This window comes from Canis lupus, chromosome 14, assembly GCF_048164855.1.
Source record: "Canis lupus baileyi chromosome 14, mCanLup2.hap1, whole genome shotgun sequence".
Lineage (NCBI taxonomy): Eukaryota > Metazoa > Chordata > Mammalia > Carnivora > Canidae > Canis > Canis lupus.
Genome location: NC_132851.1, coordinates 61,374,814 through 61,402,489, shown reverse-complemented (window position 1 = coordinate 61,402,489; position 27,676 = coordinate 61,374,814). Strand labels below are relative to the sequence as shown.

The 27,676-nt window shown below is 36.9% G+C and overlaps 1 protein-coding gene and 1 pseudogene across 4 annotated transcripts in view; one reads left to right on the top strand and one right to left on the bottom strand.

The window, feature by feature from the left end:
• LOC140604169 (UDP-glucuronosyltransferase 2A1) overlaps positions 1-20,227 on the top strand; it is an 84,857-nt gene extending 64,630 nt beyond the window's left edge. For 3 of the 4 annotated variants that reach the window (XM_072775270.1, XM_072775267.1, XM_072775269.1), the window contains 5 exons: positions 9,803-9,951; positions 12,330-12,461; positions 15,037-15,124; positions 16,618-16,837; positions 18,661-20,227. In XM_072775270.1, the coding sequence (XP_072631371.1) occupies positions 9,803-9,951; positions 12,330-12,461; positions 15,037-15,124; positions 16,618-16,837; positions 18,661-18,940 (869 nt within the window). In that variant the 3' untranslated portion in view covers positions 18,941-20,227. Of the gene's footprint in view, positions 1-1,845; positions 2,619-9,802; positions 9,952-12,329; positions 12,462-15,036; positions 15,125-16,617; positions 16,838-18,660 lie in introns of those variants that run through there. The other variant, XM_072775268.1, reaches the window with a different exon arrangement.
• Positions 20,228-22,776: 2,549 nt separating this feature from the next.
• Positions 22,777-23,528, bottom strand: LOC140603569 (protein FAM32A-like; annotated as a pseudogene).
• Between the last annotated feature and the right edge of the window lie 4,148 nt (positions 23,529-27,676).

Here is a 27,676-nt window from a genome sequence, read left to right as displayed (position 1 = left end):
TCATTTGATAATAGAAAACTAATAAAAAAGACTTCTAGTTTTGAGATACTCCATCTGTTAAATCCTGGGCCTGTACTTTGCTTCTACTTAGACATATGCACTCTCTTTTTTGCACTTCGTTATCCAGCGATCTGCTCTAAATGTTTAACAAGTGGCTTTCTGTGGTGTAAAAAGGGGAATAAACCACTTTTATATAGCATTTATTAATATCTGTGGTGTAACTCCTCCTACCTTGACTAATTTCAAGCTCTTGGTGATGTAATGACCAGCTTAGAAAAACACATACAAATTAACAATTAACTTCCATTAGCCTGTAATAGTCAGGTCTAGATAACTTTTGGCAGATCCATTGATACCAGCTTTGATATGCACAAAGTTCATGGACACAAGTTTTATTATGCTGGAAAATGTTATACTCTCCAATACATGCTGCAGACAAGCATTAGGGCCTATAAATATTATACCCAGAAACAAACATAAGCACATACAAATTCTTTGCTTAGTAAAACAGAAGCTTCTCTCTCGGAGAAATCTATTCCCCAGGAGAAATCTTGGGCAATAAGTAAATGCCCCTCTTTGTTGTTCATTTCTATAGCTATGACACTCCCATCTCTACTCATATATATTATCAATATACGCATTTCCAACATACATCGTTATTTACTCTTCAGGGAAATTGTTAGTTTTAAATATTTCTGAAAGGTCAAATGGGTAGAATAGCTCTCCTTTCTCAGCATCTTCCAAGATACTACTAAAAAAACATGCTTCTGGAAAGATCATTTTCTAGGGGAAAAAAATATGCCATCTAACAATCTTTCTTTCTATACCACGGAAATCCTATTTATTTATTTATTTTTAATGATTTTATTTTTATTTATTCATGACAGATACAGAGAGAGGCAGAAACATAGGCAGACCAAGAAGCAGGCTCCCCAGGGGGAGCCCAATGTGGGACTCTATCCCAGGACACCGGGATCATGCCCTGAGCCAAAGGCAGACGCTCAACCACTGAGCCACCCAGGCATCCCTCAAGTCCTATTTAGAAGCTAGAATAGTTTCATTATAGGACACATATGATCATTTTCTGAATCTCATTTGCAAATCTGAGTAGACTTCTTTAATGGAAATTAAAATGGAACCCAAAGTACAGCACACAAGGCTCTCCAAAGTGTCCTGCTTTAAATAATATTTTCCTTGTCTGCAGTGTCCTATGTTGGCTTTCACTCTAAACATACTGAACTGATAACTATATACATAAATGGTCATGATTCCCATATCAGCATTCTTTTTTTCCTTTTCTTCCATTTACCTTCAGAACCCTCCTTCTGTCACTTTTGCTTCTGGGCTCCGGTGAAATGCACCCTCCATCCTGCAGCTTTGTGTGAATTTTTTCACATTGGAGTGACGGCATCTTCTGGGGCCCTGAAATACTGTACTTTAATATACTATTTAGCATTATCCTCCTGTTACTACGTGATGTATGCATCTTATCCATATACGAGCATGTCAAAGCTTACATTTTTGTTTCCCAAATTATCAATCATCATGTTCCATAAGATGTACCACATTATTTACTAGACTTGGTTAATTGGGTTCTTCTATTACATTTAAACATTGTCAATTAAAATATATTATTTTTATTTTAATATATTTAAAATGAACTCCTAAAATACTGCAGCCATTTCTTCAAAACATTTAAATATTTCATATCTCCTCTTGGACAAATACTCTATAGGACTGTGCCTCGTCAACAATGACAAAGTGCTCTACACATAGTGTCATTTCTTAACTCTAGAAATTAATTTTTAACTTGATCTGTATCTAAATTGCCTCTTCACTCTGTGCCCAGCAAACATTTAACTTCTGTAGAGCAGTGTGTAAGGAACCTACTGTCATGATGTCTACAAAATGGATTTCAGCAATTGTGCTGCTGCAGCTCTGCTACACTGGCTGTGGATTCTGTGGGAAGGTCCTGGTGTGGCCCTGTGACATGAGCCATTGGCTCAATCTAAGGATTATTCTGGAGAAACTCACAGAAAGGGGCCATGAGGTGACTGTGTTGGTGTCTCCACAGAGTTTCATCATTGACTACAACAAGCCTTCCACACTGAAATTTGAGGTGATCCCTGTGCCACGCGACAGAGAGGCTGCTGAAAAATCACTAAATGACTTTTTAGACATAGCTACTAATGTTATGCCAACATTGTCACGCTGGCAGTCAGCATTAAAACTGCAAGAGTTCTTTCATCAAATAACAGGAAACTTAAAACTCCTATGTGAGACTGTAGCCTACAACCAGTCAATCATGAAGAAACTCCGGGAAGCTAACTACAACGTAATGGTCATAGACCCTGCATTACCCTGTGGAGAGCTGATTGCTGAACTACTGGGGGTCCCTTTTGTGTACACACTAAGGTTTTCTATGGGTGACACTGTGGAAAAACACTGTGGGAAGCTTCCAGCTCCACTTTCCTATGTTCCTGTTACCATGGCGGCACTAACAGACAGAATGACTTTTCTGCAAAGGGTAAAAAATTTAATGTTCTCCATTTTCTTTAACTTATGGATCCACCAATATAACAATCAGTTTTGGGACCAGTTTTACAGTGAAGTATTAGGTAAGAGACTGCTTTTCATTCTAAAATAGTCATGTAAAGAAACAGGTGGTTTAAGAAAAGTCTGGGAAAATGAAAAGGGCATATTCTTAAGAGTTTCAATTCCACATAAACCTTTATAAATAATAGCAATGAACATTATCCATATTCAATTGAAAGGGGTGAGGCAAGAAATATCTTGGTATGGTTACCCTTTCTTTACAGTCATCTAACCAGTTTGTACGGTACCCTGATACTTAATAGATTGTTATCAAAACAAAATACAAAACACACTAATAAGTGTCAATCTAATGGAAGATATATTTTTTTTATCAGATATAGGATATCACAAATGAATCTTGTATACTGAGTTTTCATAATGGAGGAGATTTGGCTTTTTATTGGTCAAAGAGTGCAATATTTGTTGTAAGAGTAAGATAATCCTCTTGCCTCATTACAGCCATAAACTGAAGCCTAAACTATATGAACAGTGGGATTAACTTTGGCATATATAATTTCCTTTGTCTGAATTTTGACCCACAAATTTTGAGACTCCTGGATTATTACATTTAAAATGTATATTATTCTCCTCTTGGACCAGAGTCTTTGCCATTCATATCTCTTTTTTAAATGTTGGTTGAAACTTCATTAGTCATACATGAACTGTTTGATCATAGCTGGTCATACTGAAAAGTTTTCCAGATGCTTTATACTCCTTAAGTGAGTACTACACAGAACCTGAAAAATTCAATGGAAAACTAAGAAACCTAATGCTTGAGTTGTTGAAAGATAGCATTTTTTTAAGTTATTAATTAACATATTCTATTTTTAACTGCTTACTTTTTCTAATAAGGAATGGTTTTGCTTTGCAAGTTTCATATGTTTGGCTGTCATTTGATTCCATCAACTGAGGTTGGCTTCCACTTCCAACTATTTTTGAGAATCTTGGTGTTGCTAGGGCTGGTTTCTCTGGAGGCCTGTCCTCCTGGATTGTATGTGGCCATTTTGTTTTTGTTTTGCTATGTCCTCTCATGGTCTTTTCTCTGTGCCTATGTAAACCCAATGTCTCTTCTTTTTCTTATAAAGAGACCAATGACACTGGAGTAAGCCCCACTCTTGGACCTCATTCTAATATAATTACTTCTTTAAGGTATCTAACTCAAAATATAATCAGATTTCAACATGAATGTTAGAGGAACACAAGTCAGTCTGGAACACTGACTTTCCAATAGATACCTTGTTTCACAAACAATATATTCAAAGGAATCCACTTTAAAACTCCATAGCTTTATACATGATTTAAATTTATACTGTGCTGATTTCACCACAAATAATTTGAGAACCAGGAAGCACAACCTGGGTGCAGACAGTGCGTTGGGTTCTATGGATTTAAAGTAAAGAAGAAAGGATTTTGACCTCAATTCCATTCTCATAAATAAATGCAAGACATAGAAAAATAAATATATTCTGATAATAAAAGAAACTTTTCCAGTGCTATCGATAAATTTTTGGTGCATTTGTCATATTATGCATAAAGGGGAAAGTTATAGGATTCTCTGTGCATAAATATTATGGAATAGATGTAATCCTTAGGATCTATGGCAAATTTTTAACTCTGTCATCTTTAGTAGGCTTGTTTGTTTGTTGTATGTACTTTTGTTGATTTTCAGTCCTGTATTCTCTTATCTTCTTTATTAGAAAAATCTGAATATACCATGACCATAACTTCCGTGTCAATCTCGTAACAAAAATAACTAATAAAATGGCTGAAAAATTTAAACAGAACAAAATTATATATAATGAATATAATTGGCTTCGTATTTCTCTACATAAGCACTATGAATATTCTTGTCTTTACGTGAAGATATTCATTAAACATATTTATTAAATACATCTGGGATCCCTGGGTGGCGCAGCGGTTTAGGCAGGCGCCTTTGGCCCAGGTCGTGATCCTGGATATCCGGGATCGAATCCCACATCAGGCTCCCAGTGCATGGAGCCTGCTTCTCCCTCTGCCTGTGTCTCTGCCTCTCTCTCTCACTGTGTGCCTATCATAAATAAATAAAAATTAAAAAATAAAAAATAAAAATAAATAAATAAATACATCTTTTCTTTCTTCTTTATCATTAGGAGGAATGACTAAATATTCAGTTTTGCCTTTCTTTTCACCAAATCTAGATTTGACATCTTTCTGCAGAATATTTTAAAATTTACATTATTCTTTACATTCACTTAATAGCATTAATTTTAATGGATGTAAAAATCATTGAACTAGTCTAGTCATGATAACTACTTGGGTTGTTCCAACTCTGGTATTACAAAAAAAGTTGTCCTAAATTTATTGCACTTATATCCTTGCCACAATGTTCTCTAAAATTGCTGAATCATTTAGCCTTTATCCTGAGACCTTTTCTGAAGTGGATAAAAATTATTCCATTTTCCTCAAATCTGTTTATCTTAGTACCTGTAAGAATGTTTTAGGGAATTTAAGCCTTTTTTCTATAATATGTGTACAAATATATTTTAAACCCATCAATTGACATGGAAATTTTCAACTAATTTACACAGACAAAAATATTTTGTATCTACTTCAAATATGTGTACAAATATATTTTAAACCCATCAATTGACATGGAAATTTTCAACTAATTTACACAGACAAAAATATTTTGTATCTACTTCAAAATATTACACATCTACGTTCAGATCTTAGAAAATATCATACCAACAAAAGAATATATAAAATGTAAGTGTACCATTGAAAGAAATAATAAAATAAACTTCTGTGTACTCTATAAGTAAGTTAGGAAATAGATTGTTATCTATCTTAGAAACACCCTTCTTTTGTGGAAACTATAAAGCTGACTCTGGTGAACATTTTGAAAATTTTACATCTGCCATCTATATGTGACTCTCTCAAAATTTTATTGTTTAGTCTTTTGAATAGTGTACAAATACAAACAGATTTGCTATTTATGCTCAATATTCTTTGGTGATGGATAAATAAGGTATAAACTATAAACATTTTCCCCTACCAGATAATCTCAGAGCTTCCTAAAAAATTTATACTTCAACAAAGATTATACTTTAGCTGTTAACAGGGCATTTTAGTCACCACTGCTCCATGTCTATTTTCTTTGAGTTTATTTATCTGACTGACCTACAACTAATATTTTAGGGAATTTAAGCCTTTTTTTTCTATAGTGTGTCTTGCAAATATGTTTTAAGCCCATTAGTTGACTTGGGGATTTTCAACTAATCTACCCAGACATAAAAATATATCTCTCTCCACACCTCTTCAACACAATACTGAAGGTTCTAACTAAGGAAATAAGACCAGAAAAGGAAATAATACAGTGGCCAGAGATAGACCCAACCAAGGTAGTCCAGTGATATTTGACAAGGAAACAAATGTGGTACAATGGATAGTCTTTTAAGAAATGATGCTGGAGGCAATTGGACATCCACATGCAAAAAAAGAACATAAGTACAGGACTTACTCCCTTCACAAAATTTAACTAAAAATAAATCATAGATCTAAATGTAAAATGCAAAACTATAAAACTCCTGGAAGATAACCTAGGAAAAAACCTAGATGATCTTGGACATGGCAATGAGCATTTGTACACAACACCAAAGGCACAAAATAGAAATAATGAATATGTCAGACTTCATTAAAATTAAAAACTTCTGCTCTGTAAAAGACAATTTCAAGAGAATGAAACAATAAGACACTGATCGGGAGAACATACCTGATAAAGAATGTTATCTAAAATATTTTATAGGAGCCCCTGCGTGGCTCAGTTGGTTAAGCATCCAACTCTTGATTACAACTCAGGTCATGATCTCAGGGTTGTGAGCTTGAGCCCTGAGTCTGGCTCCACACTGGGCATGGAGATTGAGCTTCCTTAAGATTCCCTTTCTCCCTCTCTCTCTGATCCCTCTCGAAATATTTATGTATATATTAAACTCTTAGAAAGCCATAAGGAGACATACAACACAATTAAAAATGAAGCGAAGCAGAAACCTCAACAAAGAAGATACACAGATGGCAAACAAATATGTAAAAAGATGCTCCATATCATGTGTCATGAGGTGAATGCAAATTAAAATAATGATACAGCACTACACATCTGTTAGAGTGGCCAAAATGCAGAATAGTGACAAATACCAAAATCTGGCCAGTTGTGGAACAGGAATTCTCATTTATTGCTAGTGGGAATGCAAAATGCTATAGCCACTTTGGAAGACATTTTGATGGTTTCTTACAAAACTGAGCATACTCTTACCATACTATCATACTCCTTGGCATGTACCCAAATAAGCTGAAAACTTTTGTCTGTACAAAAATGAGGCATGGATATTTATAGCAGCTTTATTCATATTTGCCCAAACATGGAAACAACCAAGCTGTTCTCCAGTAGGTGAATGGAGAAACGGGTAGATCTAGATAATTAAATGTTATTCAATACTAAAAAGAAATGAGCTATCACGCCAGAAAAAGACATTGAGAATCCTAAAATGCATATTACTAGGTCAAAGAATGCCACCTTAAAGGATAAATACTGTAGAAGTCCAACTATATGACATTGTGGGAAAGGCAAAACTAAGGAGACAATAAACCATCAGTGTTTTCTAGGAGTGGGAGGGGGTGGGGGAAGAGGGATGAAAAGGGAGAACACAGAGGACTTTTAGGGCAAGGGTAAATACTCTGTTATCAGAATGATGGATAGTCAGATAGATATCATCCTACCTGTGTCTAGACTCACAGAACGAACAATATCAAGAGTGAACTATAATGTAAACTACGGACTCTATGATTAGAATGTGCCAGTGTAAGTTCATTTCTTATACCTGAAGTACCACTATGTTTGCGGATATTACTAACAGAGAGTCTATGCATGCGTGAAGGTGAGGACATGTGAAAAAGTTCCGCCTTGGGGCACCTGGGTAGCCCAGTGGGGAGTGTCTGTCTGCCTTTGTCTCAGGTCATGATCTCGGGATCCAGGGATTCAGTCCCGCATCAGACTCCCCGCGCGGAGCCTGCTTCTCCCTCTGCCTGTGTCTCTGCCTCTCTCTCTGAGTCCCTATGAATAAATAAATATTTATTCTTATTTATTTATTTATTTATTCTCCTGGTCTCAATTTTACTGTGATCCAGAAACTGCTCTAAATAAGTAAAGTATTACTTTTTTTAAACAGTGATTCAGATATAATATTTTTCCTCACATGTCTTCAAAGAGAAATTAATAATCTTAGCCTAGAAAAGCTGTCTCTAGGTATCAACCCAGCTAATATGACTTACCTCTGAGAGACTGGTAACTGTCCACTGAAATTCCCTCCTATCTATCTTGCTTATAGTAAGACATTTTGCTATAAATTCAGGCTCTTTGAAATTAAAAGCCACCTTAGTAGACTCATCATGTAGGTTTATAATAATCCATTCAAACATTAGCAGTATTTACATAGTAACTCCAATTTAATAGCTCATTTATGTAATTCTGCACTGTGTTCCTAACTCAGTGTGTGTGAATCATATAATTATAGGAAGAAGTTTGATTGGTAAATTTTAATTCTATATTTTCGTTTTGTAATTCCTCAATATATCATTTAAAATGTGTTATGAAATTATATGCCAATATTTGCATGCTTTTTAATTTTATTCTCTTTACTTTTGTTTGATTCTAAATTTGTAACTGTGCACCACTGCTTCAAATATAGAATTTTAGCAAATATTTAAGTTAGGTACTTCTCAAAATGTGGCCTATAAATTATATGCAATAATTTCACCTAAGGAGGCGATAATCAAGATAGGACATCACATGCGGTACAAGACCTCTAATGTACAGAAGTATTTTGATGTGGAATCTGTGAAGTGATGTGTTTATCCAAACTCTGATAATTTCAAGTTGAGTGTCCTTCAGAAATTCTTCTTCATTATCAAATTAAGGCATTTGACCATATAACATCAGACATAAATTCAAACATTACAAAGTAATGACTAAAAAGAGGCTCTCCTGTCTGTGTTATATATGATCACCAATTTTGGTTATAATCTTTAGGAAAGGAAATTCTCATAAGAATTTTTATTTGGTTAGGTGGAAAACATGTTTTTTGTTTGTTTGTTTGTTTCTAAATACGGTTGATTTGGTCACTTGCAAATAATCATTCCTCCTCTCTACAGATCTTCTAAAATTCATACTTAGAATCTCCCTTTCAAAAAACGTCTTTTAAAGGTAACACCAAAATAATTGTGTTATGTTGATGATATGTACATGTATATTTCACATTCCAAAGGGGTTTGTATTGGGTATGAATTATTCAGAGAATTCCTACTAATGAAATATTGGCAAATCAATTGTGGTGGAAAGTGATGGGATTTGATTTAGGAGGATAAACAAATGCTGATGGGATTTTTAAAATATTTTATTTATTTATGAGAGACACAGAGAGAGAGAGAGAGAGAGAGAGAAGCAGAGACACAGGCAGAGGGAGAAGCAGGCTCCATGCAGGGAGCCTGATGTAGGACTCGATCCTGGGTCTCCAGGATCAGGGCCTGGGTTGAAGGTGGCACTAAACCGCTGAGCCACCCGGGCTGCTCCTGGGATTCTTTATCATTATGAGTAAAGCAGACAGGCTGGAAGTTCATTATGAGTGAACTATAACAGACTGGAAGGTAGAGATACAATACTAATTGGGAGTTAAAGATCCATTGAGAGGGAATTTGTGTTGATACAATGGGGCTAATCTATCACCTGCCATTTAACTGGAGAGAAGCAAGAAGTATTAAATTTATCATACATGGAGTTGTGGTTAAGTTTTTTATTGAATTTGTTTTTGTGAAAGTACACTTGCACATTACTTTCCCTACCCAAATATCCTTGACCCACCCTCCTTCTCATCTCTCATCCTTCTCTTTCTTACCTTCTCTTTCCTCCCTCCTGCTCTCCCTCTCTTCTTCTCTGTCTCCCTTCCTTCCTCCCTCTCTCCACCTCTTTCCCTCTCTTTTCCTGTCTTCCTTCCTTTTCTTTCTCTTTCCCTCCTTATCATTTTAATTTTCCCTTCCTTTTAACATCCCGATGTGATAAATAATCTAGGAGACAGATTTATCTTTTTCCTTAATAACTTGTCAGTAAATTAGTGTAGATTGTATTCCAACAAACATAAATACGGATAACCTTCGCTTGACTTTTTTTTTTTTCCTCCAGGAAGACCCACTACATTATGTGAGATTATGGGGAAAGCAGAAATTTGGCTAATCCGGACATATTGGGATTTTGAATTTCCTCGCCCATACTTACCCAATTTTGAGTTTGTAGGAGGGTTGCACTGTAAACCTGCCAAACCATTACCTAAGGTAGGTCTATTACATTGGAGGATTTCTTTCGTATCTTATGATATATAATGCTGAGTTTTCTTTAAAGTATACTTCCTTGATAACAGACATATGCTGTTTTCTGCTCCAAGTCTATTTTGTAAGTCATAAAGTTCTCTCATGACTGATAATTACCTTTTTGGACTTCACTTTGATATTTTGGCTGAAGAAAAGCAATTCAAGGGGCAAGTTATGATATCAGTGTGTCTACAGTTTGGGTACTGAATTGAAGTAACAGGAAGCTAGGGACTTGAAAATCCCCCAGAAGATTGCAATAGTCTTCCTAACACACATGATGGAGTTACGAATTGGGACTGTTAATGACTGGTAGAGTGATAATGATTTCATGAGAACCCTCAGGTAGATTCCAGAATTTTGTAAGTAGGAAGAAAATGTTGACAGAAGACGTGGACTCAGGTAGCACTTACTGGATAAAAGCGATCATTACCAAGATAAAAAAGAATTCATGGAAAAAACTTTTTTTGCGATAATAATGATGAATTTATTTTGGACCTACTAACTTTAAAGAACCAAAAGAGTATTCAGGTGGATACTTAGAGGAATCATTTGGATAATATAAGGTCTAGGTTTTAGTAGAGAGCATCAGAAACAGATTAGGAGTCATCAAAATAAAGAAGTCACAGAACTAAGAGACCTAAACACTGAATTCATTCTTTTTTTAATATTTATTTGTTCATGGGAAACCCACAGAGAGAGGCAGAGACATAGACAGAGAAAGAAGCAGGCTCCCTACAGGGAACCCGATGCAGGACTCAATCCCAGGGCCCCGTGATCACCTGAGCCAAAGGTAAATTCTCAACCAATGAGCCACACAGGTGCCCCCAAACTGAATTCATTCTTTAAGACCATGATGTCAGGTTTTTCTGAAATGAAAGGAAAATTGTATACCACAACCTAAATAAATAAATAAATGTGGACAGTCAAAAATGCTGGAAGAAGACAATATGAGAAGTAATAGAGAATAATAGATAAGCATGATAAAAATATTGTATTTAGCAATCTTTATCAATAACTACCTTTATCAAGGAATTGAGGAGGTAGAGACTCATTTGCCTAGGATGTAGGTGAGTGAACATAATCTCTGTAGAAGACTGAGTTGAATAGTATTAGCAGGAGAGTTCTTGATTTCTGTTTCGGGTAAGATATACATTTAAGTTTAAATTTTATTTTAGGATTTTGAATATGCTTTTCTTACCAGTCAAGTTATAGCTACATGTAAGCTCAATTGAGTATTATTATAGCAGATAGTAAACCAATATGAAGAGAAAGTATGGAAAGAGACAGGACATATTCCTTGGCTCACAAGATATATTATATTTATATCATTACATATTATATTTATAATATATTATATTATATACACACTATTATATTCATCATGCCATTCTTACTTTTCATACACACAATTTCAAAAACAACTCAGACATGTTTTACAAGTGAGGGGATTATTCCATTTCAAACCCAATTATTAATACAAACATTTGGGCAATATGAACACCATCATACCTTATATCTCTGATGAAAAAATTGTGCCAGGGACTGCATACACAGAAAAGAAGCAATGGGGAACCCTGGGGGCTCAGTGGCTTGGTGCCTGCCTTCGGCCCAGGGAGTGATCCTGGAGTCCCGGGATCAAGTCCCACGTCAGGCTCCCTGCATGGAGCCTGCTTCTCCCTCCGCCTGTGTGTCTGCCTCTCTCTGTGTGTGTGTCTCTTATGAATAAATAAATAAAATCTTTAAAAATAAATAAATAAATAAAAATAAATAAAAACAAATAAATAAATAAATACATACATACATACAAACTGTATTGCTATATGTGTCAATTCTAAAACAAATTCATTTTTAGTCCAATTCATCAGGCAAAGAATAAACATGAGAAAAATATCCTGAAGGCCTAACAGAGAGTTGGATTGATTTATTAATAATCTAACGCATGTAAACTGACCTGCACATTTTAAAAGTCCAGTTAGGACCCTTTTTTGGGTTTCCTTACATGGAATATTTTTGAGTTTGCAAATATCCCTGCTGGTTCATAAAATTAAGCCTTGAATATAAGAGTTCCATAAGCCATGGGAAGAGATGTCTCTTATTGCCTATTCACTTTGTATAATGGTTCAGTTTTATGCCTTTATTTGTAATCACTCATTAGATATTTAAGTCATAGTTTTCAGAAACCTATTTCCTCTTAAAGATGTTAGATGGTTCTTTGTGGCAAAAAGTAGAACCAGTCTAACATCTCGGATACTTCTCATGACTGTCTATTTTAGAAGTATAAGTGAAATCTTTTTCCCCTGTGATCCTGCACATTTGTAATAAAGATAATTTTATCACTGTAGGAAATGGAAGAATTTGTCCAAAGTTCAGGTGAAGATGGTGTTGTGGTGTTTTCTCTGGGGTCAATGGTCAAAAATCTCACAGATGAAAAAGCCAATCTCATTGCCTCGGCTCTTGCCCAGATTCCACAGAAGGTCAGTACAACTTTGGGGCCTGGTGGATAGCCACTCTGCCAATTGGAGAGAAAGTGTGATGAATAGGACTCTTTCTAGATCAACTCTGAAACACTGAGTGTAACTGATACCACCTTCAGGTAAAAATTTCTTAAAACATTAAATAGTATACTGGGGCACATTTAATCATTTTCTGAGTAAGTCTGAATTACTATGGAAATACATCTGTTCATACAATTATTTATTTTCAGTGAAATAGAGACGACAATGTTAAGATCCCAAAAATCTTTTACTATGTGAAATCTTATGACCTGCACTGACTATTCCCCCTAAGTGTCAAGTATGTTAGTGCCAAGGTCCAGGAAAAGAGAGATAGTGTACGTAGAATAGACAGGAATTATGCTCAAGGATATACTTTATATTTCTAGGTTTCATTGAGACTATATCAATATCTAGTTGGTTTAAAAGTGGAAGCCTAATCTTTCTAACTTGAAATTTCTACAGTTAAAAACAGTTAAAAATCCTAATATTATTATCAAACAATATATATTTTCTGATTTATTATATTCAATTAACTTGAAGTTTGTTGTCATTATAGTTCTAGATTTCTACTCTTTATAGATTCCTCTTCATGAAATACCCTAGGACTTTTTATGTTTGTATATTAGTTAAAATATATAAACCTCCATAATGGTAAGCTTTACTAATTAGGGCTGTTAAGTCTTTGCTATTTATTTCTGCACTTTTTGCCACCCAAGGATGTGGAGAAAAATGCACTCTTTTGCATGGCTGACAGGAATGCAAACTGGAGCAGTCAATCTGGAAAACAGTATAGAGGTTCCTCAAAAAGTTAAAAATAGAACTATGCTATGATCCAATAATCATGCTACCGGGTATTTACCAAAAGAATGCCAAAAGACTAATTCAAAGGGGTACACATCCCCGATGTTTATAGCAGCTTTACAATGGAAGCAACCCAAGTGTCCATGGACAGATGAATGGATAAAGACATGGTATTATTTAAGTGATGAAACACTCAATTATACTCCTGCAACCAACATCACACTGTATGTTAACTAACTAAATGTAAATAAAAATTGGAAAAAAAAAAAAAAGATGTGTTATACATATACAATGGAATATTTTTTTCAGCCATACAAAAGAATGAAATCTGGCCCTTCGTAAAGACATAGAAGGAGCTAGAGAATATAATGCTAAGCAAAATAAGTCAAAGAAAGACAAATACCATATGATTTCACTTGTATGTGGAATTTAAGAAACAAAACCAATGAATATGGGGAAAAAGAGGGAGAGACAGAGAAACCAAGAAACAATCTCTTTTTTTTTAAAAGATTGTATTTATTTATACACACAGAAAGAGAGGCAGAGACACAGGCAGAGGGAGAAACAGCCCCCATGCAGGGAACCCAACGTGGGACTTGATCTCGGGTCTCCTGGATCACGCCCTGGACAGAAGGCGACGCTAAACCGCTGAGCCCCCCGGCTGCCCTGACTCTTAATTAAAGGGAACAAACTGATGGTTGCTAGAGGAAATGTGGGTGGGTGGATGAGTTCAATAGGCAGTGGGGATTAAGGCTTGCACTTGCCATTATGACTACTGGATGAAGTATTGAATTGTTGAATAAACTAAAAACTTGAAAAAAAAAGTTCACTACCTGGGATTCCTGGGGGGCCCAGTGGTTTAGCGCCACCTTCAGCCCAGGGCGTGATCCTGGAGTCTAGGGATCGAGTCCCATGTCGGGCTCCGTGCATGGAGCCTGCTTCTCCCTCTGGCTGTCTCTCTCTCTCTCTCTCTCTCTCTCTCTCATAAATAAATAATAAAAAATAAATAAAAATAAATTCCTTTATAATATTTAATCTGAACTTAGTTTTTACAGAGCTCCTCGTCCTGCAAAAGTATGTGACAAAAGGTTAACATCCTAACAAGATATTTCATTAAATAGTGAAATAAAGCAAACCTCCAGCTCTTCCTCCCTCAAACACTACAGAAGAGGAGAGAGAGAGACAGAGAGAGAGAGAGAGGAAGGAAGGAAGGAAGGAAGGAAGGAAGGAAGGAAGGCAGGAAGGAAGGATAAAGAGGGATGGAAGGAAGAAGAGAGGGAAGCAGGGAAGAAGCATACACTCATTCAGCAAGCATACAATAAACACTTAAAGCTAAGTATATTTTTGGAAAACATGTTTGAAACATGAGAGTTAAGATGTCCTTATGACATTAATAAATTACCAGTTTTCATGTTCATTTCAATGCTATTTAAAAACTCCCATGCTCTGATTAAACTAGTCTTTTTATTTTTTTAATATCTCTTCACTTATAATGTCACACCTCAAAACTTTTAAGTGAGAAATGCAAAAATGATGAAACTATACTTAATAAACTATTAGTACAAGCCCCTTTGACAGGGTTAATGTAAACAGTCCTCCTATATCTCTGTGTTTGCAAACGACCCCTTATGTCCACTTCTCTCACTATCACATAAAGTAGTGGTGGGCTACCTAACTTACAAATAATTCTACAGCCCTAAGATGCCTTCACTGTGCGTTTTTACTTGCAAAATTAAAGCACTGTCTTTGACAGGTTTTATGGAGATACAAAGGAAACAAACCAGCCACGTTGGGAACCAATACTCGGCTCTATGACTGGATACCCCAGAATGATCTTCTTGGTAAGACTGAGGGGAAGAAAACCTGTACAGTTGGATAATGGGCAAGTAAAGTGGCTGTTTAGCAGCAAATACATTCAATGAATATTTAATAGATAAAATGTCACGTTTTAGGCTAAAATCAAAAACACACAAAATGAAAAATGTTGCTGAAGATGTGAAGAAAAAGGACCTCTCTTGCACTGCTGGTGGGAATGCAAACTGGTGCAGCCACTCTGGAACACAGTATGGAGGTTCCTCAAAAAGTAAAAAATAGGACTACCCCATGATCCAGTGATCACACTACTGGAGGTTTACCCAAAGAATACAAAAGAACAAATTCAAAGAGATACATGCACCCCTATATTTATAGCAGCATTATTTTTTTTATTTATTTTTATTTATTTATGATAGTCACACAGAGAGAGAGAGAGAGAGAGGCAGAGACATAGGCAGAGGGAGAAGCAGGCTCCATGCACCGGGAGCCTGATGTGGGATTCGATCCCGGGTCTCCAGGATTGCGCCCAGGGCCAAAGGCAGGCGCTAAACCGCTGCGCCACCCAGGGATCCCTATAGCAGCATTATTTACAATTGCCAAGATATGAAAGCAGCTTAAGTGCCCATCGATTGCTGAATGGATAAAGAAGAAGTGGTATGTGAATACAATGGACTATTGTTCAGTTTTAAAAAGAATGAAACCTTGCCATATGCAAGGATATGGATAGAGTGGGGAGTATAGTGCTAAGAGAAATAATTAAGTCAGAGAAAGGTAGATACCATATGATTTCATTCACATGAGGAATTTAAGGAACAATAACAACAACAGAAGAAGAAATGAGCAAAGGAAAAGTAAAAAAGAGAGGGAGACAAACCAAGAAATAGACTCTTAACTATAGGGAACAAACTGCTGGTCCCCAGAGGGGAATTGATTGGACGGGGCAAGGATAAATAGGTGATGAGGACTAGGGAGTGCACTTGTTGTGATGGGTACTGGGTGGTGTATGGAGGTGTTGAATCACTATATTGTACACCCCAAACTAATACAACATTGTATGTTAACTGCACTGGAATCTAAAACAAAATTTAATAAATAAATAAATAAATAAATAAATAAATAAATAAATAAAGCTAGAAAAAGAAAATCAAATGTCACATTTTACTTGCCGTCTTAAAGCAGAAATAATTCGAGAATTGGCAGTTCATTTTAGAGAGTCGGTGCTTTCTTCGATTCACAAAAGAGCATCTTCAGTTGAGACTCCCATCACTTTTCAAGTTTCAGTCTCAGTTCAGGTATTTCCTCCTCAGTAAAGTCTTTGCAGACAATGCAGAGGGAACTACTGCCTCCTTTCCTGGGATCATAGTTTTCTGAGATAGGCATAGCCCAGGCGCTCTTGGCTTTTGTAGAAAACTGCTGCTCTCTTCATTGAGTTACCCCTGTAGTCTTTTCCCTCTCTCTCCAATTCTGTTAACCCATGACAATGAAATCCTCATCCACTTCTTACCCAATTCCAAACTAGGTCATCCCAAAACAAAAGCTTTTATCACTCACGGTGGAACCAATGGGATCTATGAAGCTATTTATCACGGGGTTCCTATGGTGGGAGTGCCTATGTTTGCTGATCAGCCTGACAACATCGCTCACATGAAGGCCAAAGGAGCAGCTGTGGAGGTGAACATCAACACAATGACCAGTGAAGATCTGCTCCATGCCCTGAGAACAGTCATTAATGAACCTTCGTAAGTACGACTGCTTTAAAGGCCTACCGTGGATTAGGCTACCCATCACACCTGGAAATATTCAGCATTTCATGCCTTGTAACTGATTTATTTCAAATAACAATCATAACATGACCAATATCAAAACCACTTTATTTTTTCATTTTCTAAACACTAAGTGATTTGCTGAAAACGGGGTAAAAGACTAATGCTTCAAATATTTTATTAATATTTTTTTCAGAATGAATCATTAAATGATGATGTGAGTTCTCAGACATATTTTGAACAATATGCTTGTTTGTATAAACACACATACATATGCTTATTTAAATATTATAGCCATTAACTAAGTACCAAATTGGAAGTGATAATTAACTCTATCATTCAAAAGTAACCATCATTAACACTTACAATACCATTGATCAATATATGCATATACACAGGGAGGAGAGATACTGAGTAGGTAATAATTTTATAAATATTGTTTATTACTATGATTATATATATATATAATCAAATCTTCTTTGATGAAATATGTATATATAATCTCAAGTGAAGGAAAGGAGAAAATGTGAGTGGGAAATAACAGAGAGGGAGACAGAACATGAGAGACTCCTAACTCTGGGAAATGAACAAGGGGTGGTAGAAAGGGAGGTGGGCGGAAGGTGGTGGTGACTGGGTGATGGGCACTGAGGGAGGCACTTGATGGGATGAGCACTGGGTGTTATTCTATATGTTGGCAAATTGAACACCAATAAATAATAAATTAAAAAAATAAAAAAAAATCTCAAGTGAAAAGCTGTATATATATTACTAACATTTCAACCCGATTGGAGAATATTCTTTCTCACCACACACAAAAATGAACATAAGTGAATTATCCTCTCCTACTGCATCTAGCATACCGTGTTCACTGGTGAATAATAACCACATTTCTCCTTCTCCAATCCCAACAATATGTAAATCACACTAGGACATCTCTTCCCAAGTCATTTATATTCTACCATCTTCACGTCATCTGGTCGAAACTTTTATCTCTAACACAAAACCCAAAGGAAATATACTAATTCTGGCTCATCAACCAAGAAATGGTTGGTGATGATATTACTTGCCTTTCAAATACATACTTCTATCGATTTTTGTTTGAGAGATTAGAGTTGTCAACTCCATATAACTATTGCTACTGTCATGCCACATGATTAGGGGGGTTTAATTCTAGCAAGATATTTCTATTCATCTAAAAAACTCAAAGTCCATGTCCTTGCCATTTCCAAAATTATCCCAGTATCTTTACCAACCTTGATATTGTCAATAGAGACACTGTCCTTTGCATCATAGAGACACAACTGTGTGCACTGGAGGAATTATCACAGTGCCAGGGTCTTAGACACTGCAGAAATTGTTTATGAATGTTGATTATCAGCTTGTCTATAATCATGATTATATATAGCCAGATATTAGAGACCATGCTTGTGAACCTACTTATGGGAGTTTCCCCACTATATTGGGTTACTCCCAGTCTTGGTTTTGGAACAACCCTGGAAACTATACTTTACGCAATCTCAAAATTCCTCCTTGGAGAAATTAGGACATACATTTGCAATAAACTTAGTCCATTTTTTATGTTTGCATTTCATCACATTCTGTTAAGAATATATTTCATCTACATATTCCCTTCCTGACTCTTAAGATGCTATGCAACCAACAAAGTTTATGTCTCAGCAAGAATGAATTTTTTTTCTCCGTGTATCTATGGCCTTTGGCTTACATAACCTATAACGTGTATCACATGTTACCTGTAATGAAAACAGAAACGCTCTAATTTCTATATTTTTGCCTGCCAGTTATAAAGAGAATGCTACAAGATTATCGAGGATTCACCATGATCAACCTGTAAAGCCCCTGGACCGAGCAGTCTTCTGGATTGAGTTTGTCATGCGCCACAAAGGAGCCAAGCACCTGCGGCCAGCCTCCCATGACCTCACCTGGTTCCAGTACCACTCCTTGGATGTGATTGGATTCCTGCTGGCCTGTGTGGCGACTGCTATATTCTTGGTCACAAAATGTTGTTTGTTTTGTTGTCGAAAATTTAATAAAGCAGGAAAGAAGAAAAAGAGGGAGTAGATCATTCTAAGCTGGGAAGAGGCCTTAATGGGCAATCCCGTTCAGTCTAACCACTGTGACCTTAATGAAAACACAGTATCTCCATCTCATTTTCAAAATTCCCATTCTTCTACTCTAGCCTAGAGGTAAAGCCTAAAATTCAACATGATCATTAACTAGTGAACATGCCCCAGTATTCCTTTGTCTTTTCCCAGGTGCCTTTACCCTTTCCTCTCATTTTCCTGGCACAAGGATACTAATAATTTTATTATCCTTTTAGTCAAAATATCATTATTTTTCATTATGCTTAACCTTAAGAGTATGCTGACTGACCACATGCTGAATCCTGAGGAACTCACAAAGTTTCTTTTTCATAAAAATAAGGCCTTCTGCTTGCCCAAAGTTGCTGGGGTCAGAGCCTAAATTGATAAGTACTGTAACGGTGCATCATACTAGAGAAGGTCTGCAAATTCCTATTTCATACATAGATAATCATGGCCTTTGCTCCTGCCTATAATCAACAAGTACTCCTGTGTACCTATTTTTGAAACAAGGGTATGGGGACTGCCTTCAAACAAAAGAGATTAATTGAGTCATTATTTTTCCTCAGGGACAGAGAATGTCAGCAGTATGTTAAAGGTGAATAGGTCATCTATTGAGGAAATTATTAAGAAATATGGAAAAAAATTAGTACTTTTGTGAGATGTTTAATTAACAATACAAGTAATAACATTAACTTTAAATGTCAATTTATTATATTGTAAAATCACTAATGCTCATAGTCTGTAATCAGTCTTTATAATCAAAGATTTAGTTCCCTAGCAAAAACAAATATTTACTTGGAATGTAAGACCATCATATTATTTTTCAGTCTGTATATCTTACGAATTTAAATGTATCAATTAAATATTATGTGAAGGATGTAAGATATTAGCAGACCTGCTTGACTAAGAGTATGTTTTAGTAAATACTTATGACACAAAACACTAATTAAAATTCATATTTGAATCAGCTTTGCATTAATTTAACAAATAAAGACTGCACTTTCTTTATCCCTTATACACTTAATGACATATTCTAATTAAAGTTTTAATTTCAATAGTTGATGTATAATTGAGGTGATAAATTACAGCCGTTGGCTTACTGAAATTTTTGAAATTCATGTTTATTTCAATATGGCATATTGAAAATTACTTCCAATTTAAAAATAAATGCATGATATGTGGTATATAGGAATATGTGTTTCTTTTGAATATGTACATTCCTGAAAATGCAAATAAATTCTTAAATCTTTTTGTGAAGGCTAAAGATGTATTTCTTAAATGCTAGTATTTTTATTTTTATTTATTTTTTTTTTTTTTAATGCTAGTATTTTTAAAGGTGGTTCATGTTGATGTGTTTTGACTTTTACAATTTGATTATGTCCTGAGAGGAGCTCTTTATGCTTGCTCCATGCAGTTTATTCCTATTGGAATATAGCAAGCGGCTTAAGATCCAAGAGAGATGGGGTAGCCATTCATGGTGTTGAGCACCACCCAATTCAGGCACCCATTTGGTTTCTGAGAGTGGCCACCCACAACATAGAGATTTGTTTCTTCTCAATAGCCACTGTTCACCTGCTTTCTCCTCTCCTGCTGACTACCTGCTGATTTCTTCCTTTGCCTAAATAACATCCAAAGGCAGCAGGCAAAAATTCCTGAGTGATACCACTGCGTTAGTTGGTCTAACTGCAGCATATATATATATATATATATATATATATATATATATATATATATTTTATTTTTTTTAATTTTTTATGTATTTATGATAGTCACAGAGAGAGAGAGAGAGAGAGAGAGAGAGGCAGAGACACAGGCAGAGGGAGAAGCAGGCTCCATGCACTGGGAGCCCGACGTGGGATTCGATCCTGGGTCTCCAGGATCGCGCCCTGGGCCAAAGGCAGGCGCCAAACCGCTGCGCCACCCAGGGATCCCTATTTGGATAATAAACAGATAAAAAATAACACATACATACATATACAGTGAGAATGGACTTTCCTTAACAGTCACTCAAAAAACTGCTCAGATGAGGAAACACTCATCCCTAAAGAGCAGAAACCAATTCCCATTAGCTGGAGCACAGACACACAGCTCTTACATTTCAGGCCTTGGAGCTATTCAGGAGGCGGCAGCTAATACTTTTACTTATTTTGTTCAATAACCTTCCCTGTTTCCCTTAAGCCTCAGGGAGCATCTCCTCTGGTTACGGTTCTTTACCTGATAGGATGATCCAAAACTTCATCCACTCCAAATAAATGTCAGTAGCCTAATTAATCTTCAGTATTTTGAATTCATGATCACAGCCAAGAGAGTAATGCCTTCTTTGAACGAATTCTGAAGCAGAGGATCTCAAACTTATCAAGCTCAAAGTAATTCACAGTTAATAATCTAATAAGAATCTGACATCCTGGCTATATTCTTGGGTGGAATCCTTCCTTCCATGATAAATGTAACCTCCAAACTGCCTGACTCCAAGTGGTAATAATGAAAAACAAACCTGCTAGGGCAATAGTGAGGCATACTTGTTAGGGGACTCATTCTCCCTTTCAACGCCTTGAGATCTGAACCCATGTTTTCAAACGAAAATACAGAAGGCATATATATGAGGTTATGCTCTGACCCATACACTGCATATTTAAGACAGCCTCTAAAATATATACGGGTGTTATTCTGTATGTTGGTAAATTGAACACCAATAAAAAATTAATTTATTAAAAATAATAAAATAAAATAAAATAAAATAAAATAAAATAAAATAAAATAAAATATATAGGATATTGTCTCCCAGCTAAAACCCTGAAAAACTCTCATTAGTTAAGGAAGAATTTGGTAAAACTCAGTAAACTCCATGAATATTAGGCTTTGTTGAATTTCCTTAATTGGTTATACACGATGTTGACATCAACACCAAGATATTCCTTTAGGGTTCATGTGCATAGTTGGTTACCTGGCAGAAATAATACAGAGAAGGGGAGGGGGAAAATCTGTCATTTGGAAATTTTTTTTTAATAATTATTTTTTGCTTTATTCTGTTCATACGTGACAGCCCCAAACCCAACACGTGGTTTTTCTCTTTTGACTTTACTACTCTGCCACTACCTAGGTCAACAGTCTTCCTCCCAGTAGTATATATGGTTTGATCCTCATCACGTGGGTATAACACAGGTCCTCAGAGGTCAGGGCTCTCCAGCACCAGGACCTCCGTCATCTCCTTTGACTGTACTCTCGGTGCTGGGGCTCTGCCCAGGTCCTGTCACCCCTGAGGTGTCCTTAGGCCAGAAACACCAAGCAGGCTACATGTTCTGTGCCAACTCTGAATAAACGTGGGGATTGCTTAGAGCCTAGGGTTGAGGGTAGTGAGGCAGGCTGTGTCTGGGCCCATTACAAAGGGATGCTGTGCTTGATTAACGAAGTCTGCCACGGGGATACCCTCTAGACATGTCTGGAATGGGGACCCTAGGGGGAGAGACTGCATGCGGGCCACAGGCTGCTCAGACAGGGACAAGGTATGCACTACATCCCTGCATTTGGCGGTTGTTCTGCTTCCCAGGCTGCATTGTCTCACACACCAGGTGGCTGAGGAGGCATTCTGAAGGCCATGAAGGTTTAAGTGGATTCCCTAGGCTCTGGAAGGAAGAGAATAAGCCTCAAGCTAAAGGGTGCTTGGGAGGACAGCTCACGCAGGCCCCGCAGGCCCCGTGGGGTCTGTAAGCTCAGGCTGTGCTGGCATTAGCTCCTTATCCACTGGAGTCCATGCTGACATTAACTCCTTAGCCTCTGGAGTCCGTTTCTTCCGGGTAAAGACAGCTCCTGGATGACTGTCGGAATGAGATGCAACTGGGGTGTAAAGGCACTTTTCTGTATGTGACACAGAAATAACCTTAATCTCTAAATAAACCTGTACAAAATTTCCAGTCCAAACTAAAAAAGTTTACCTTCTATGCTACCAACAAACTGAAATGGAGTAAAAGAACAGTCTTAGTTTAATCAAGTTCCAGCAAGAGGGCACGCTGCTTTGGAAAGCATCTGTCCCAGCAGAAAACGCAAGGGTGTGTGTAAAATAATGTTTCTAGAAAATACCAAAGGCACCAAACAGAACCTTAACGTTGCCTTCCAATTCCCCTCGATGCCACTGCATACCCTGGGTGGGGAGGCTACTTCGTCCAGCTGACTGTGGGGATGTCATAATGCTCCGTAAGGGTGTCCAGGTGTCTGTTGAAGTCCTCCACTCTCTGCTTGTGGGTTTTGGATGCTTTCTTCAGGATTCTTTCCATTTGCTGCTTCTCCTGCATCTTCTCGAAGGCCGCCTGGGCTGGGGTTCCCTTGTCCAGGCCTTGCTGCTAGTCCTCCTCGTTCTTTTTGCTCATTCCCATCACTTCCAGGAGTTTCGCCTTGTCTTTGTCCTTCTTTTTCTTCTTCCACTTGGTCACACCGAGCTCTGCGATGCCTTTTAGTTTCAGGGGCCCCTTCTGAACCTGCTCATAGGCCGTCTTGATGCCTCTTGCTTTTCCGTAGGTAAACTGCCTGTCATTTGGAAATGATAACGACTTTTCTGAAGGAAAAATCATGCATCACCGACGATGGAAGGTGACCAATGCAATTTTTCTACTTTGTGGCTAGAACCCTTGAGAGTTTACCATATTGGGAAGAGGGTGGGGAAGATCTCTGCTATTAACAATCTGAGCATGTAACAGCTGGAGTATCCAAATGAGCCCTGGTGAGGTGAAGTCCATGCTGTGCATCATATTCCACCACAGTCTCCATTGTTCCTTGGTGCATGGGCCTTAAGATCAAATTCAGAAAGTCTGGAAAAAGACACCGACATTCACAGGACTGATCATCCAAACCATCTTATCATTTTTAAAAAAGATTTTATTTATTTGAGAGAGAGAGAGACAGAGAGAGAGAGCACAAGCATGGGGAGGGACAGAGGCAGAGGGAGGGGGAGAAGCAGGCTCCCTGCTCAGGAAGGCTTGAACACACAAGTCTCATGCTCTACTGACTGAGCCCTCAGGGGGCTCCATCCCAGACCTTGAGCCCTGAGCTGAGCTGAAGGCAGATGCTTAACCGGCTGAACCACTCGAGCATTCCCAAACCACCTTACTATTGTATTGAGATAATTGTCTGTAGAACATGACTTCTGGAGGGAATTTCCACAGAATGGGAGTATCTTCATAATCCATGCAAACACCAAGAGGTTTATTCACATACTTCTACCTGAAACCTTCTTACCTACAGTGACTGATTTAATAAGAAAACTCTATGCAAATGTTCATATGCCCCTTGGCTATTCAGATTTAGGTAGATGATAATCTACCTTAATCTTCCCTCTGGTTAGTCCCAAATCCTTGACAACCCAGTCAATCCATTAGTCTTTGCCTATGAATCTATAGGTCTGCAAAGAAGGTCACCATTTTCCCCACAAAAATGGAGTGACCTGGATCTATGCTTGATATTCTACCCATTGGGAAGATTTTGCTCCACCACTGCGTTTCAGAGACACCCTTGAGTGGGGCTGTAACAATGGCTACAGCCATTGAGGGATTATCCAGACAAAGGAATTACAAAATGATATTGAGGACATTATGTCTTTCTGCATCTGTCTACCGTAAACACGGCTATTCTTAATTCATTTACCAACAACAGAAATTTGGATATGTGTCCTTTAAGAGCTTCTACTAAATATTAAGTTCTCATAGGGAAAAGTTCAGTGACAGGAATGTCTTCAGGGAAGAGAAAGAATTAAGGGAGACTCCAGGGTTTCCACCTTGTGAGTGTATTTGAACAGAGTCAGCTTTTACAGAAATAGGAAACAACTGGAGGAGCAACTTCTTTGAGATTAGTATACTGTGCTCTCTTTTGAATTTATTTGCTTCAAGGAGCCAAAGTGACATTTAGGTGGAGGTTTTGAGAAGTCATTTGGAAAACACAAGGTCTCAACCTCAGAAAATAGCAAGAGAAACAAACTGAGGGTCAACACATAAAGGAGACTTTATAGAAATGAGAGACCTAAACATCATTTGGTTCTTTGTGAATATGATGGTAGGTTTTTTGTTTGTTTGTTTTTTGTTTTTTTTTTTTTAGTAAAAAGAAAGGTGTACAACACGTTTTGAGTTTTCAAAAAAAAAAAAAAGAAAGAAATGTGGAATGTTAGGGATTTGGGAAGGAAACCGTTTTGAGAAAGAAAAAGATGGTTATGTTAAATAAGGTAACAATATTGTAGTTAGCTAATACTAGGGACCATGAGAGGGGCCATCTTTTGCTTGGGTTGTAGCATCTGAGTAAAATCTCTTTGAGAAACTTGCAAGGTAAAATAGTGTTCCTGCGGGGGGCTCTTGATTTCTGCTAATGGCAATACATGTATTGATGCTTGAAATTTTATTTCAAGATTCTGAATATCCTCTTCTTTCCCCCAGTGAAGTTATCATTGCAATCCAACCTCAATTGTGAGTTGCTGTTGCAGGAGTAATGAATCAATGTTTATTAGACATAAAAAGTGAGATATGACATCATGGGTCTCTAATCTCCCATTCCATGTTTTTTTTTCTACTTCCATTTTTCACACATCAATACACACAGATGTTCAGAAGCATGTACATATAACACAGAATGGTTCACGATTCTTCACAGTCGTCTCAGTGATGGAAGAGGAGAAAAATTATACTCTTCACCTCTTCCAAATTCATCTATTAATGTAAAAGCTTGTGCAGTTTGAGTACCCATCATAACTCCGGGCAAAACTTTCACTTAGTAGGGGTAGAAATTGTTTATTGAATGTGTTAAAGAAAAGGATTTACAGTGATGTACATTAATTATTAACATAGAGGGACAGATAAATGAGTACGTGAAAGATTACCCACTACATATCTTGAAACATTATCGTCTACCTAAATCTGAATAGCCAAGGGGCATATGAACATTTGCATAGAGTTTTCTTATTAAATCAGTCACTGTAGGAAAAAAAAATCTGAAATAGATCATATTGATCCTAGACCTGCTGTGAGTTTGCGTATGATATTTTACATAGTGACATTTCAGCCTTTTGGTTATTTAGGAAGAAATCACACTTCTTCCATTTTTACAAAACCATACATCTTTGCTCTAGTACTTTTTTTCTAGTCACAGATCTAGTCAGTAAGTACAAGTTTCTTTTTTTTTAAATTTTATTTATTTTTTTCATAAGAGTCACAGAGAGAAAGGCAGAGACATAGGCAGAGGGAGAAGTGGCTCCTCATGGGGAACCCGATGCAGGACTCAAACCAGGACCCTGGGATCATGACCTGAGCCAGAGGCGGGTGCTCAACCACTGAGCCACCCAGGTGTCCCAGCAAATATAAATTTCAACTGTGTCTTATTATCAGTCTTATTATCTCTTATTATCTCTTATTATCAGTCTATGTTTCAGGCTATTGTGATCCCATGTTTAAGTTATTAATCCACATTTTTAATCATTTCCCTTCTTTTAAAATCTTATCTTTACATGCCAATTTATGTTTAGCTGCCAGAAGTGTTTGCTAAAGGAAAAATTTGATCTTGTGACTGACTCCCCTTAAAACCTGAGCAAATAATTTTTGCATATAAATTAAAATCTAAACTCATTGTATATGACTCGAGACTAACTTAATGTCTCCTATTTCAACACAACTTTCTTCTATAACCCACTGCCCACAGCTTTATCTGAGACCCACATCCACTGGAATAATTTCCCAATATCCATCTCAATATCCATGAATGGCTCCCATCTTTTTATTTACTGTGAACTCTGCCTTTTTGCCACACTCTGTCTACAGCCTACCAGAGCTTCATCTCACCCCATGTGTTATCTGCCTCAGTAAAGTTGTTTCTAACAGTTTCTTATATGAATAATTGTGTTCTTCCTCTGGAATTCTTAACACCCTGAAATATTTATATTTCGTTCTTATCAAATGTTCCCTGAAATATCCAAATGTAATTAAGCAAATCAGTCTTTATTCCACATTGTGAAAAAGATGTGGAATATGTTTACTTAAACTACCTGGCACCTTTGATCATAGGGTGGAATGGGTGTCAGAGTGTGTGTGTAGTTCTGCGTATGAAATATTAATTTTAGGATGTCATTTCTCTCATTACCAATCCAAAGAATAAATGTATCTTTATTTCATGTATTTTAAGTTCTAGAAGTTTGGAATAATTTTTCCCAGATATTTTTGCCTGTTTTATTCTCTCAATGAACATAAAACTTGCATGCAATGAATAAACTTTTCCCTTTAAAATTAATTTTTAACTTGTTCTATATCTAAACTGCCATTTTATCTCTCCTTTTAGCAGCAACACACTGTGACCTCTACGGAACAACGTGCAAGGGTGCTGCTGTCATGATAATTGAGAAGTGGGCCATGACAATTCTGCTGCTGCAGCTCTTCTGCTCTGATTATGAATTCTGCAGGAAGATTCTGGTGGTAGTCATGTGACACGAGACACTGGCTTAATGTAAAGATAATTCTGAACAAACTCACAGAGAGAGGCCATGAGATAACAGTGTTGACTCCTTCATATACTCACCTTGTTGACTACAAGAAGCCTTCCCTCCTGAACTTCAAGGTAAGCCATTCACCAGATAACAAAACATTATTTGAGAATTCAAATAAAAATTTATAGACCTAGTTCTTAAAGGCTTACCAAAGTAAACATCCTGGCAGTCAACAATAAAACAGAGATTTCTTTGTTGAAATGACTG